The sequence below is a fragment of the Hemicordylus capensis genome, chromosome 7 (assembly GCF_027244095.1).
Source record: "Hemicordylus capensis ecotype Gifberg chromosome 7, rHemCap1.1.pri, whole genome shotgun sequence".
Taxonomy (NCBI): Eukaryota; Metazoa; Chordata; class Lepidosauria; order Squamata; family Cordylidae; genus Hemicordylus; species Hemicordylus capensis.
In genome coordinates, this window is record NC_069663.1 from 9,775,713 (window position 1) to 9,789,524 (window position 13,812).

At 47.2% G+C, this 13,812-nt stretch overlaps 1 protein-coding gene across 1 annotated transcript in view; it reads left to right on the top strand.

The window, feature by feature from the left end:
• The window catches only part of LDLRAP1 (low density lipoprotein receptor adaptor protein 1), a 118,620-nt gene that overhangs the window by 86,168 nt on the left and 18,640 nt on the right, over positions 1 to 13,812 (top strand). The window contains exons 5-6 of the mRNA XM_053268711.1: positions 4,975 to 5,047; positions 10,180 to 10,263. Coding sequence (XP_053124686.1) covers positions 4,975 to 5,047; positions 10,180 to 10,263 — 157 coding nt within the window. The remainder of the gene's footprint in view (positions 1 to 4,974; positions 5,048 to 10,179; positions 10,264 to 13,812) is intronic.

The window sequence follows — 13,812 nt, forward strand, 5'->3', positions numbered from 1 at the left end:
CGGCAGGCTGGGGGAGAGTTAATTTGCCTCCTCCCACCTGCTGAATCTCTCTTAAAATGCCCCCTTCGGTCACAGCTGCTTTATGAGGAAAAACCTTTTCACCATTCATTTCCATGCTCAGCAGTGCTCTCCCTATGTTCTTGAAGACATTTTTGTTGCAGAAAGAGCTCTTTCTCCCTTCCGTTTGCCTGCAGGCGAAAATGAATGCATGCTAATCTGATGTTACAAGAATATGAGTAGGGGGGTATATTATATCTTGGGGGCGTGGACCCCTGAATATATGTCTCGTTTTCCATCTCTGGCATATAATTAGTCTATATTTTTAGCCCCTGGGCAATTCTCAACAGTATCTGGGTCCATTAAACTTGATTTGAAATGTGGCAGCTGAAATTGTAAGCAGCTGTGAGGAGTTTCATAGTTAATTACCATATTCAAAAAGGGTTATTTTCCCCACCCATCATAAAGAAACGATTGCTTGTCTTCCCAAGACGTGAATGGCTCAAACTTTCAAATGAGGGCGTGTGAGCTCTGCATTCATTGCTGTCCTTGTGGCGTGGGGTGGAGATCAGGGCATTGCCTCAAGCCCCACCTCTGCCCTGCCCCACGGCAATTTCCAGCTGGGAATCTCCCTGTCCCTAGTGCAAGCACAGCCTGGGAGATTTTCACACAAGCCCTTTAACTCGCATCTCTCCTGGAATGGAGAAAGTGTGTTCATATATCGGCCAGATTTACCCCGAAGTCCCTGCGGGTTATTGGGGAGCAATTCACCGCGCATTAGGGTGTCGCCTGATTTATATCCGGGTTTTTAAAAAATCCACTATGCATCGGTTTTGGGGGACAACATCAAGTTCACAGTAAAGCCTCCCAGTAACCCCTCGGTAAAGCCTACTGTGTTTAAAAGTCCCTGGGGATCTGGCCACATTGCGACTGTGGTCCTGGCTGAGTGAGGGGAGGGACAGAGAGGGGAGGCAGGCAGAGGGGCGAAGGCACACACACAGGGATTCCCAAATCTTGTTGACTACAGCACCCATGCGAAGTGACCTATGCAAAGACCCAGCTCCTTGAGAAGTCTATAATGCTGGGGAAAGTGGAAGGAAAGAGAAGAAGAGGACGACCAGCAGCAAGGTGGATGGACTCGATTATGACAGCAATGAATGCACCACTGAGGGACCTTAAAGGCCAAGCTGAAGACAGATCATCCTGGAGAGAATCTAGCTATGTGGTCGCTAAGAGTCGACACCAACTTGACGGCACTTAATCAATCAATCAATCAATCACAGCACCCATGATCCCCAGCCAGAGGCCACTGTAGCTGGGGGTGCTGGGAGTCGTACTCAACAACATCTGAGAATCCCTTTTGCAGGGAGCACTGGCTGTTATCCATCCAGCCCTCCATCCATATCTGGGAGGACGAGACCCAGCTGCTCTTCTTGCCTGCCTGCCCAACGCTCTTGCCTGCCAGTGCCGGCCTCCCACTACCCAGCTCTCCACTGCTAGGCTCAGCTTCACTCTGCCTTCCAGAAACTGACAGTGGGGACAGGTGATTGCAGCACAGGGAACTAGCAGGGACCCCAATTTTCTCTGCCTTTCTTCTTCTTCTTCTTCTTCTTCTTCTTCTTCTTCTTCTTCTTCTTCTTCTTCTTCTTCTTTGGGGGGGTGTCCTTTCAGGAGAGCAGCATGACTATGTTGTCACTGCCTTGCCGGGGCCCTGCATCTCTGCACCATGCTGGGGCCACATACCCAATTAGCCTGGGCCCCGAACCCCTCTAGGGACAGCCCTGCCTATCATAGTTGGGGTGCTTTGGTTTTAGGGACTACCAATGGGTCACCAGTTTCCTTGCAAGTAGACAGGGCTCTAGGACCCAGAGAAACCTGGCGGTAGATTGGCTCCAATGAAGTCCACCTGAGCCTAGGTAGAAACGGGCATGAAGAAGCCACACCCAGGTAGAGCAGGTTGGCCTGCCTGTGTCAACATTCACATAGGGAGGTCCTGGCAGAAGCTGATGCCGAGGGGAATAGCTTGCAGCGTGTGGGTCTTTTCCAGGGAAGTTCCAGGCTGCAGGACTCCAGCCCAGAACCAGATCATTCTGTAATACATCGGGGAGCCCTATATGGAAAGAAGGGTAGCAGAGTGACACTATTATTTATTTATTTGTTTGTTTGTTTGTTTGTTTATTTTAACATATTTTTATACCGCCCAAAACTTACGTCTCTGGGCGGTTCACAACCAGATAAAAACAAAGATAAAATGTTAGTTGAAAACAAAACAAAACTTAAAAACACAGCAATTTAAAAACAATTTTAAAAACAATATTCTAAAAACATTAAAACAATATCAGTTAAAAGCCTGGGTCAACAGATGTGTCTTTAGAGACTTTTTAAAAATTGTCAGAGATGGGGAGGCTCTTATTTCACTAGGGAGCGCATTCCAAAGCCTCAGGGCAGCAACAGAGAAGGCCCCTCCCTGAGTAGCCATCAGACGAGCTGGTGGCAAATACAGACGGACCTCTCCTGATGATCTCAGTGGGCGGTGGGGTTCATGATGAAGAAGACGTTCTCTTAAATACCCTATAACCCTGTTGCCCAAAAGAAACCTCATTGACATAAACACACCCCTAGAGCTATTATGGCACCATGCAACGCAGGATTAATTTAGGATCATAACTGAGGAATGTGAGCTATGGAACCATGGTTTATTCTTTTAATTATGTCACTGTATCTGTAGACCGGTTAATGAAAAATTAAAATGCACAAGCTTGTGTGAAGAGGCATGAGAAAAACAGGATGTATTATGGAAATGAGGAAAGTGTGTATGGGGGGCGGAGGGAATCCTAGCTTTGAGAATAGCTGTCATGCTTGATTCCACCACACCACCACCCGCTGGCATACCTGAGTGCGATTCTGTAACATTTATGAAAATAGCAATCCAGTTAAAGGAACATTTACCAAAACATGAAATAGGAAGTTATTTCAACAATGGAACTTTGGCTTTACAGCACATTTCCCTAGGAGCTTAAAGGACTTCACATCACTATCTCAATAATCCACACTACCATCTTTTAAAGTAGGCCACTGTGGTTCCTATATTAACGGCTGGGAGGCTGATACAGAGAGATGTCCGTGAGCTTTGGAAAACTCAGCCCTGCCCACTTTGTGCTATCTAGCCCAAGGACGGCCATACAGCCATATATGGCAGCCCACCAGGCTCATGTGTTTGCTGCCTGCCTACCTGGTAGCAGTGTTCCCTCTAACAGGGATTCCCAGATGTTGCTGACTACAAATCTCACCATCCTCAGCCAAAGGCCATTGCAGCTGGGGATTCTGGGAGTTGTAGTCACCAGCATCTGGGAAATCCCTGTTACAGATGTTACCCTAAGCAGGCTCCAAGGCCTGTGGACTGCCTGTGACCTGCTAGGTCACAAGCCAAATAGATTGTGGCTAAGCCTCAAGCCTCCTCCCCCTTCTCCCATCTGACCTGGCTTGTCAGATGGTTGTGTGACAGTTACTGAAATAATTATGTGAAGCACTGGGCAAGCATAAAGGAACGCACTATATAAATAATAAACTCAAGCCCAATTCAGATATCATGCTGTATGAGTATACAGATGTCTGTGCACTCATACATGTGTTTGTGTGAATGACTATACCTGTGTTCTTTTAAAAAGTGAACCTGGATCACTGCATGGTACAGATAGGAAGTATACTTCTGGACCTGCGTTCAGCATAACATATGAATGACTGTACCTCTGATGGCTCCAAGATATAGATTTTCAAGAGGAGTCCACACGGCTACCCAAGGGAATATACTTAGTTTCTCAAACTTTTAACTATTAACCGGCTGAATATTTAGACCAGATCTTGGTACCAAAATTTAGGAGATTTTTGACCCTCGTGCGATTGAACGTTCTCCCCTCAGCAGTACTTGATGGTAAATTCAAACGACTTCCTTATGATCAGCTCTGTTACCCTTGTGGCTCAGGGGATATAGAGTCTATCACCCATGTTATTCTTTATTGCCAGTTTTATAAGGACACTTGCACCAAATTTATTGCTCCTATTTTAGCCATTTATCCTGGTCACACAGACCATTTTTATTTGGAAATTATGCTGACCAATTTTAAACCTGTAATTTCAGATAATGTGGCAAAGTTCTTTTTTGTGGTGTCGAAGCTCCGTAAAGACTGTATCAGTAATTTGAACAGTTTGTGATTTTGTAAACTTTGAAATTCCTTGAATTTTCTTATTAATGCTATTAATTGTGATTGTTTGTTAATATCTGTGACCGCAGTCAACTTACAACAACTTCTGGACCTGCGTTCAGCATAACATATGAATGACTGTACCTGTGTACAGATCGCTCATCATATGAGTGTTGAACATAATGTGTGTGAATCGGCCTTCAGTATCTTCATTGCCGGAGTAACTTGAGCAAGGGGGTTTGTGGGCAAAATACCCTTTGTTGTTTTTGAGGCAGCTTTTGCTCCAAAGACAGGGTTCTTCTGGATCAGGAATCGGTGTCTCCCCCATTACCATTTAGCCCCCAAATATGTCACAACCAGTTACCCTGCCATTAAGCGTGCTTCAGAATGGCTGCCTGTAGTGGTATGGCCAATTAGTGTCTAGATATGTACTTGGTGAAGAGTTCAGATGTCGGCTTTATTAGGGACTTGTTCAGTCAGCTGTCCAAAAAGGGTAATTGCCGGACTGAATATAAGCCCCCTGAAATGACAGTGTGAATTCACTTTTGGTGGACCGTAACCGTCTTTCTCTATACCCGGTAAGCGATCCTCCTAACATCAATATTAAACTAAACCTTGAACAGAGCCATGGGACGTGTAGAGCTGTAGAACGAGGAACAAGTTCCTGTCTTAACATCTCTCAGCTGAGCAGAGACTCCAAATGATTTAAATCTACACGAGGAGCTGTCTATTAACGTGCCATTATAATCACTGTTGTATCTTCTTTTTTCCCCAGGCGCAAGCCGTCACCCTCACAGTTGCTCAGGCGTTCAAAGTAGCGTTTGAATTTTGGCAAGCATCCAAGGAAGGTGAGTGTGCGAGTCTGCGTCTTCTATGCCTTCCTTTTCCAGTATATTCCCGAGAAGGCAGATCTGGCCACGATTACCCGTGTCTTAGTTGCGTCGTGGCTGGATTACTGCAATGCGCTCTACGTGGGGCTGCCCTTGAAAAATATTTGGATGCTTCAGTTGTTGCAGAATGCAACCTGCCGGGGTTCTCTCTGGAACTGCTCGCTCAGAGCATATTACACCTATTCTGAAAGAGCTGCACTGGTTGCTAATTTGTTTCCGGATCCAATTCAAGGTGCTGGTTATTACCTTTAAAGCCCTTAATGGCTTGGGGCCTGGATACCTGAAGGACCACTTGCTTCCAAGGGTTTCTGCTTGCCCAACAAGATCGTCAGGCGGGCCTTGGTTCTGTGTGCCGACACTGAGAGAGGCTAGATTGTTGTGCACACAAGAAGTTGTGCACACAACAGGGCCTTCTCTGTCGTTGCCCCCAGACTCTGGAATGCTCTCCCAGTAAACATTCGCTCTGCGACAACTGTGACTGCTTTTAAAAAACAACTAAAGACTTTTTTATTTACTCAGACTTTTACTCCCTAGAGACTCCAGGTTTCTCCGCTTTCTTGCGCTTGTTTCTCATTGTTTCTCGGCGTTCTATGGTTTTAATGTTTGGTTGATTTTAAGCCTTTAAATGTAACATTTATAGAATTTCATTGTATTTTTAACTTTTGTAAACCGCCTTGAGATGCATTATGAAAGGCAGTCTAAAAACTGAACAACAAATAAATTCACATGGTTTGGGGCATCGGTTTTTCCTTTCTCCCAGGAAACTTTAAAAAAAAAGTGGGGGAGGGGGAAAGTGGGGGAGGAGAGCTGGTCTTGCGGAACAGGTAATGTGTGCTGTTGAATCAGTGTTGACTCCTGGCACCCACAGAGCCCTGCGGTTGTCTTTGGTAGAATACTGGAGGGGTTTACCATTGCCATCTCCCGCGCAGGATGTGATGATGCCTTTCAGCATCTTCCTATATCGCTGCTGCCAGTAAGCACAAATTGTCCCCTTTGCCAAACAGCATCTACCATGGTTTGTATTTGGATGCGTGACTACATGTTGTAGATACTGTAGAACTGGGAAAGGGGCAAAAGAGGGCAAACAAAATGATCAGGGGCCTGGAGCACCTTCCTTATGAGGCTTACAGCATCTGGGGCTCTTTACCTTGGAAAAGAGGCGACTAAGGGGAGACATGATTGAGGTGTGTAAAATTATGCATGGAGTGGAGAGGGTGGACAGAGAGAGATTTTTCTCCCTCTCTCACAACACTGGAACCAGGGGTCACCCCATGAAACTGAAGGTCGGGAAATTTAGGACCAACAAGAGGAAGTACTTGTTCACACAGTGCATAATTAATCTATGTTCCTGTGTTTAACCAATTTCAAAGAAGTTGGTTAAACCAAAATCTATCTGTTCACGTCCAATCTTGGTTTGTTTCTAAGTTAGAAGTAGAATTCTTCTGAGGCTTGCACAGACAAGGAGGCGTGTTAGTAGTGCTGTATGGATAATATTCTTCAGTGGAAGGACAGAGTCAAAGGAACAGAGAAAGCTGCCTTAAGAACAGCCCTGCTGAATCAGGCCCAAGGCCCATCTAGTCCAGCATCCTGTTTCACACAGTGGCCCACCAGAGGCTGGAGGTGGCCCTCAGCCATCAGACTAGACCTGTCCTCCATGAATCTGTCTAAGCCCCTTAGACCTGTCTAGACCTAGACTAGACTAGACCAGACTAGACCTGTCCTCCATGAATCTGTCTAAGCCCCAGGTCAGACTAGACCTGTCCTCTTATGAATCTGTCCTCCATGAATCTTAGACATGAATCTGTCTAAGCCCCTCAGACTAGACCTGTCCTCCATGAATCTGTCTAAGCCCCAGGTCAGACTAGACCTGTCCTCCATGAATCTGTCCTCCATGAATCTTAGACATGAATCTGTCTAAGCCCCTCAGACTAGACCTGTCCTCCATGAATCTGTCTAAGCCCCTTTTAAAGCCATCTAAGCTGGTGGCCATTACCCCATCTCATGGCAAGGAATTCCATAGATTAATTATGTGCTGTGTGAAAAAGTACTTCTGCTTGTCGGCCCTAAACTCCCCAACCTTCAGTTTCATGGGGTGACCCCTGGTTCTAGTGTTGTGAGAGGGAGAAAAATTCCCCAGACTATGGGAAACACCTATATCGGGCAGCAGCAATATAGGAAGTTGCTGAAAGGCATCATCTCATACTGTGTGGAAGAGGCAATGGTCAACCCCTCCTGTATCTACCAAAGAAAACCACAGGGCTTTGTGGGTGCCCGGAGCTGAAACCAACTCGACAGCACACCTTACCTTTACCACAAGACCAGCTCTCTGCAAAAATGCTTCAAGACTGGGTCTTCTTGTCCTGGCCAGCTCTGAGGCAGGAGCTCTCTAAGGCAGGAGAGGAGGAGCAGATGCGTAGTGGAGGATGTGTTGACAGCTAAAGACCATCTGTCCTTTTATCGGTGGCGGTCTGGTTACAGCTGCTTGCACATCAGCAGCATGCCAAACAGACGGCAGGCTTGATTGGAATGGTCTTCACGAGTCTTGGGGTCATGCCAGCTTGAACGGCCTCTCTGTCTGCAGCACGCTTTTCAGCAACTGCGAAAGGCTGAGCAGAAAGAGAGATTTCTCTTCCTCATTTCTCTGGGAATCCTCTTCTCCTTTGTGCTCCCCCTCCAGTACCCCCATTTCTAAGGAAGACTAGAAGAGGCCTCTTGATTTTACTGCCATGTCAAGAAAGGGAGCGGGCTTGGAGGCATGTTCCAAATGGAATCCCCTTCTGCCAGGTATTTAAAGTAAAGTTGTGCCGTCGAGTCGGTGTCGTCTCCTGGCGACCACATGTGGTTGTCTTTGGTAGGAGGGGTCTGTTTATTTATTTATTTATTTTAAAATATTTCTATACTGCCCATAACTTGCGTCTCTGGTCAGTTTTATTTATTTATTTTATTTAAAATATTTCTATACTGCCCAAAACATGCGTCTCTGGGCAGTTTACAATTTACAATGGGTTTACCAATTTGATCTCCCGCGATCTCCCGCTCAGTATGAGATGATGCCTTTTAGCACCTTCCTATATTGCTGCTGCCCAATATAGGTGTTTCCCATAATCTTGGAAACATACCAGCGGGGATTCGAAACGGCTACCTCTTGCTCCCTAGGCATGTTACTTCCCCGCTGTGCCATTAGGTGCCAGGTATTTACAACCTCCTAATATGACTGGGTCACCTTAAGTGGCACAGCGGGGAAATGCTTGACTAACAAGCAGAAGGTTGCCGGTTTGAATCCCCACTGCTACTATATTGGGCAGCAGTGATATAGGAAGATGCTGAAAGGTATCATCACATGCTGTGTGGGAGGAGGCAATTGTCAACCCCTCCTGTATTCTACCAAAAGAGAACCACATGGCTCTGAGGGCACCAGGAGTCAAAATCGACTTGATGGCACACTTTACCTTTAATATGACTGGTCCGTTCCTCAACTGGCTTTAGATGGCTGGAGTGAGGCCAGCATCTGAGAGGTGGGGATGGGATGCATTATCTGTGCAGTTAAGGGGTTGTGCAGCTATTATTGAACTACAGCTCCCTCATCCCCAGCCACCATGGCCTTTGGGGTGGGGAACGATGGGAGTTGGAATCCAACTGCATCTGGAGACTCAAATTTGAGAACCCCATTTTAGGTTCTTTTCTTAAGAGAAGAGTTGAAAGAATATCTAAGATAATGGAGCTGTCCTCACAACCCTAAACAGAGTTGAAGGAGCACCCATCCATGGTAGGAGAGCTGTGTGTATCCATAATCCATAGTCATGTGACATCAAAAAGCAAGGGGGGGAGTTGGGGAAAGTGACCGTGTGAGAGGCAGGAGCTGGGTAGGATGGCTTTTCGTCCACCCTTGATAAAATGCTGGGGATTGAATATGGGTTGACCACACCCGTCCTACTAGCTCCTAAATGATTACTCTCCCCTCCTCTTGCTTTGATCTTTGCAAACTCAACACCACCTCTCTGGAGTGTGCACGGCTCTCCTACCCTGGGCGCTTTCCAGATTACATGCTGTTCAGCGGTAGTTTACTTTGGCTTGGCAGGATTATCTTGAAACCGTAAAGAAAGGGTGTTGCACAAAGCCACCAGCAGTGGGTGCAGTCTTTTCTAGCTTGTACAAGCCTCCTACAACGGGAAAAGACAGCTATTATTATTTTTTTACAAGGTTGCACTACTGTGACGCAAAGATAAAATCCGAAATAAGGCATCGGAAATGTTAACGGCACCTTGCTGACAGCGCAGGGACTGCGATGTTGAAACACAGGCAGTGCGGAAGCATACTTAGCAGACAGGTAGTGCCACTGTTGTAGCGGGTAATCTGGAAAACGCCCTGATTAGGGTCATGAAAACAGCCCTAATATATGTGACATGTAATCAGTGTGTGGCAGAGGTTCTCAGACTTGGGTCCCACCAGCTTGTTGGACTACAACTCCCAAAAGCCATTGTGGCTGAGGATGATGGCACTTGTAGTCTGACAACATCGGGGGACCCAAGTTTGTGAATCCCTGGCACAATTTTTTTTTTAGCTGAATTGTAAATTATATTTTAAGAGCCATTAGCTGACTTTGTGGGGTCTAACCCAGGGAGGCATTGATGCAGGGTGCCCAAAGCAACGAGGTGAGAGAATAGACTTGAATACCAGGCTATTCACAGTAACGGGCCCTATATCCACCCCGAGCACAGTACCTCCAGTGGCTGTTGCTGGTGTCTGTCTTATGTTTCTTTTTAGATTGTGAGCCCTTTGGGGAATCACACAGCATCTGTTACCCATGAATAGGCCCATTGGAAATAATGGGCTTACTCATGCATAATGTTCACTGCGTGGTTTTTGTATGCATCTCCCCCCCCCCCCAGTTCCAAATGGCCTTTGGCCATTGCGACTGGGGCTAATGGGAGTCGTAGTAGTACAACAACCACATGTGGGGACCTAAAACTGGGAAACCTTGTTACAGGGTATGAGAAAGCCTCTTGCCTTTGGTTGGTGAGATGAATGTTGAAAAACATTGCCACAAGGAAACGGCCTCAAGGAATCCATTTTGTCTTGTTCCATAACAGAGAAGGAGAAGCAGGAGAAGGCCATCTTGGAAGGAGAAGGTACCAGCAGTCCAAGCTCAGACAGTTCTGCTTCTCCGAAAGGCTGTAAGTGATCAAGGAAATAATTGCTGTTAAAAGGAGATATGGTAGAGTTGTATGAGAAGCTGTCTTCTACTGAGTCAGATCACTGGTCCAGCTGTTTCCGAGCTTCCAGCCCTAACTGGCAGCAGTGGCTCCAAAAGATGTCAGATGCAGTTTCCCCCTAACAGGGAGTCCCAGATGTTGTTGACTGCAATTCCCATAATCCCCAAGCAAAGGCTTTTGCTGCTGAGGATGCTGGGAGTTGTAGTCCACAACCTCTGGGAACCCCTGCTAGAGGGAACACTGGTCAGATGTCTCTTCCTTAGCCCTCCTGCTCCCTGCGCTCCTTTTATTCAGAGGGCAGCAGTGCACAACTCTAACCTTTGAGTCAGGAGTTCATTCTTCTGTATAATAGAGTGGCTTCTGCAGTTGGTGTTGGATGTTCCAGTTTGGGGCCCGGGAGCAGTCTGCCCACAAATGGTTGGCTTGCTTCACACGTGCATGCAAGTCTCTTGCCAGATTCCTTATCACTCGACAGCTGGCACCTGAATGTGTGAACGGACTACACCAAAAACCATCATGTGGTAGGTGACCCTGGGGCATACAGAAGTTGTGTCTCTAGCGTTGCATCTGTGACTCTTCACTCACATGTGCAAGTTTGTGGAAGAGGGCAAACTGCTTTGCGAAAAGGGACTTCCTCATTGTCCTGGCCTTAATACAAACAGTGAGGCATTAAGGCAAGGACAATGCACAAGTCCCTTTTCACAAAGCAGTTTGCCCTCTTCCTTGCCGATCTCACAGTGAGGGGGCGGAACCGAGCTAAAGGAGCCCAGCCCATTTTCCCCCCATCGGGAGAACCACCGGGAGAGCCTGGTGGTGTACCGGCGGCTAGCCCGCCAAAGTAGCCCTCCCCTAAAATGGGGTTAGCGTAGTGAGTGCTCTGCTAACCCCATTTTCTCGGTCATGAGATGCTGCAGTGACTCATGAGGAGACCCCCGACTGGGAGGCTACAACAAGCCTCCCGGTATCAGGAGACTCCCCAGAATGCCCCACGCACTTGCGCACGGCATTCTGGGACTTCCAGGGGCTGGGCAGCCCCCGATCCCTGCCGCCCCTACCGGCTCTATGATGGAGCCGGGAATCGTGTGGGCGGCCGATCTGGCTGCCCAAGGAGGGTGGAATACTCATGTGCGGGGAGAGTGGGTCAAGCCCGCACAAGCCGTGCAGGCTCTCAGTGTCAATGAATACCGTTGATGCCTGATGACATCTTAGAAGCCTCTGAGTGTGCACGTGCATACACAGAGAGGCATGGAGGGCCAAGCAGGCCTTCCAGTCATCTGGGAGTGGACTTTCTTAAGTATTCAACATTTGGTGGTTTTGTTTTGGATTATCTTGGGGTTTCTTGATGGTTTTGAATCCATTTTATTCTCCCTCCTGTTTTCCCCCCTTTTTCTTTTCACTGAATAATATTCCATGGTCAGAATCTTAGAACCCTTAAAAATGGCTTCTGCTTTGAATTGATCCAGTATTTTGAAGTCTGAACATTAAGAACGTAAGAACAGCCCTGCTGGATCAGGCCCAAGGCCCATCTAGTCCAGCATCCGGTCTCACACAGTGGCCCGCCAGATGCCTCTGAGAAGCCTACAGCAGGAGTTGAAGGCATGCCTTCTCTCCTGCTGTTACTCCCCTGCAACTGGTACTCAGAGGCATCCCACCTTTGAGGCTGGAGGTGGCCTGTAGCCCTCCGACTAGTAGCTATCGATAGACCTCCCCTCCATGAAGTTATCCAAACTCCTCTTAAAGCCATCCAGGTTGTTGGCTGTCATCACATCTTGTGGCAGAGAATTCCACAAGTTGATTATGGGTTGTGTGAAAAAGTACTTCCATTTGTTGGTCCTAGATTTCCTGGTAATCAGTTTCATGGGATGAACCCTGGTTCTAGTGTTACATGAGAAGGAGAAGTATTTCTCTCTATCCACTTTGTCCACACCATGCATTATTTTATAGACCTCTATCATGTCTCCCCGCAGTCATCTTTTTTCTAAACTAAAAAGCCCCAGGTGTTGTAGCCTTGCCTCATAAGAAAGGTGCTCTAGGCCACGATCATCTTGGTTGCCCTCTTCTGCACCTTTTCCAGTTCTACAATGTCCTTTTTTAGATGTGGTGACCAGAATTGTACGCAGTACTTCAGGTGTGACCGCACCATAGTTTTGTATAAGGGCATTATAATATTAGCCGTTTTATTTTCAATCCCCTTCCTAATGATCCCTAGCATGGAATTGGCCTTTTTCACAGCTGCCGCACATTGAGTTGACACTTTCAACGAGCTGTCCACCACGACCCCAAGATCCCTCTCCTGGTCAGTCACCGACAGCTCAGATCCCATCAGCGTATACTTGAAGTTTGGGTTTTTCGTCCCAATGTGCATCACTTTACACTTGCCAACATTGAACCGCATTTGCCACTTTGTCGCCCACTCACCCAGTCTGGAGAGATCCTTTTGGAGCTCCTCACAATCCGTTTTGGATTTCACTACCCGAAAGAGTTTGGTATCACCTGCAAATTTGGCCACCTCACTACTTACCCCAGCTTCTAGTTCATTTATGAATAAATTTAAAAGCACCGGTCCCAGTACAGATCCCTGGGGGATCCCACTTCTTTCTTCCTTCCATTGTGAAAACTCTCCATTTATACCTACCCTCTGTTTTCCGTCTCTCAACCCGTTAGCAATCCACATATGAACTTGTCCCCTTATCATTCTATCTGTGACTTAACAAATGTTTAGGTGAAGGCCGTTGTGGCTGGAGATAATGGGAGTAGAGATGTGCACAAACTGGTTCGGATGTCCGGTGTTTGAGCCGTTTCAGAGGCGGCCGGGTGGGGGTGGTCTTTAAGGGACAGGGAGGGTGCTCTTACCTCCTTCACCACATTTTCCACACGTCAGGCACTTCCGGCTTGACGCTGACCGGGACTGCAAGGAGGTACGCTGCAGCCCTATAGCCAGCGATTTTGGGGAGAGTGCCTGCAGGTGAAATGTGGTGGGGGAGGAAAAAGCACCCTCCCTGTCCCTTAAAGGAACCCCCACACACACCTCGCCCGAGTGTGCATGGTCAAATTCGTGCGCATCTCTAAATGGGAGTTGTAGTCCAGCAACATCTGGAGACCCAAATGTGAGGACCCCTGCTCTATAGGATTGACTTAAGACATTTTGGTATCTACAGTGGAAAATCCTAATGCCACCCCACCACACACAAACACACACACACACACACACACACGTACTCATTGCTAATTAACATGAAATACTGTTCACTGGTAAGTTCTCCAATGCAAGTCCCACTGCTCATTTCAATTGGCTTTCACAGTAGAACTTCCCAGTTGATTGTGTTCATGATGGGTCTCATCCATCCATCTCCCCTTCTGCCGCCTTGAGTAGTCCCCAGATCTTCTGCCAACTGTGTGGCTTCCTCACCTGGACTTATAGAAGAACTGCCTCTGTACCATTGTGTAGATCCTTTGCCATTTGTCTACAAAAGCTGTCAGCCTCCTTGCATCGCTGAGGATTTCTGCAAT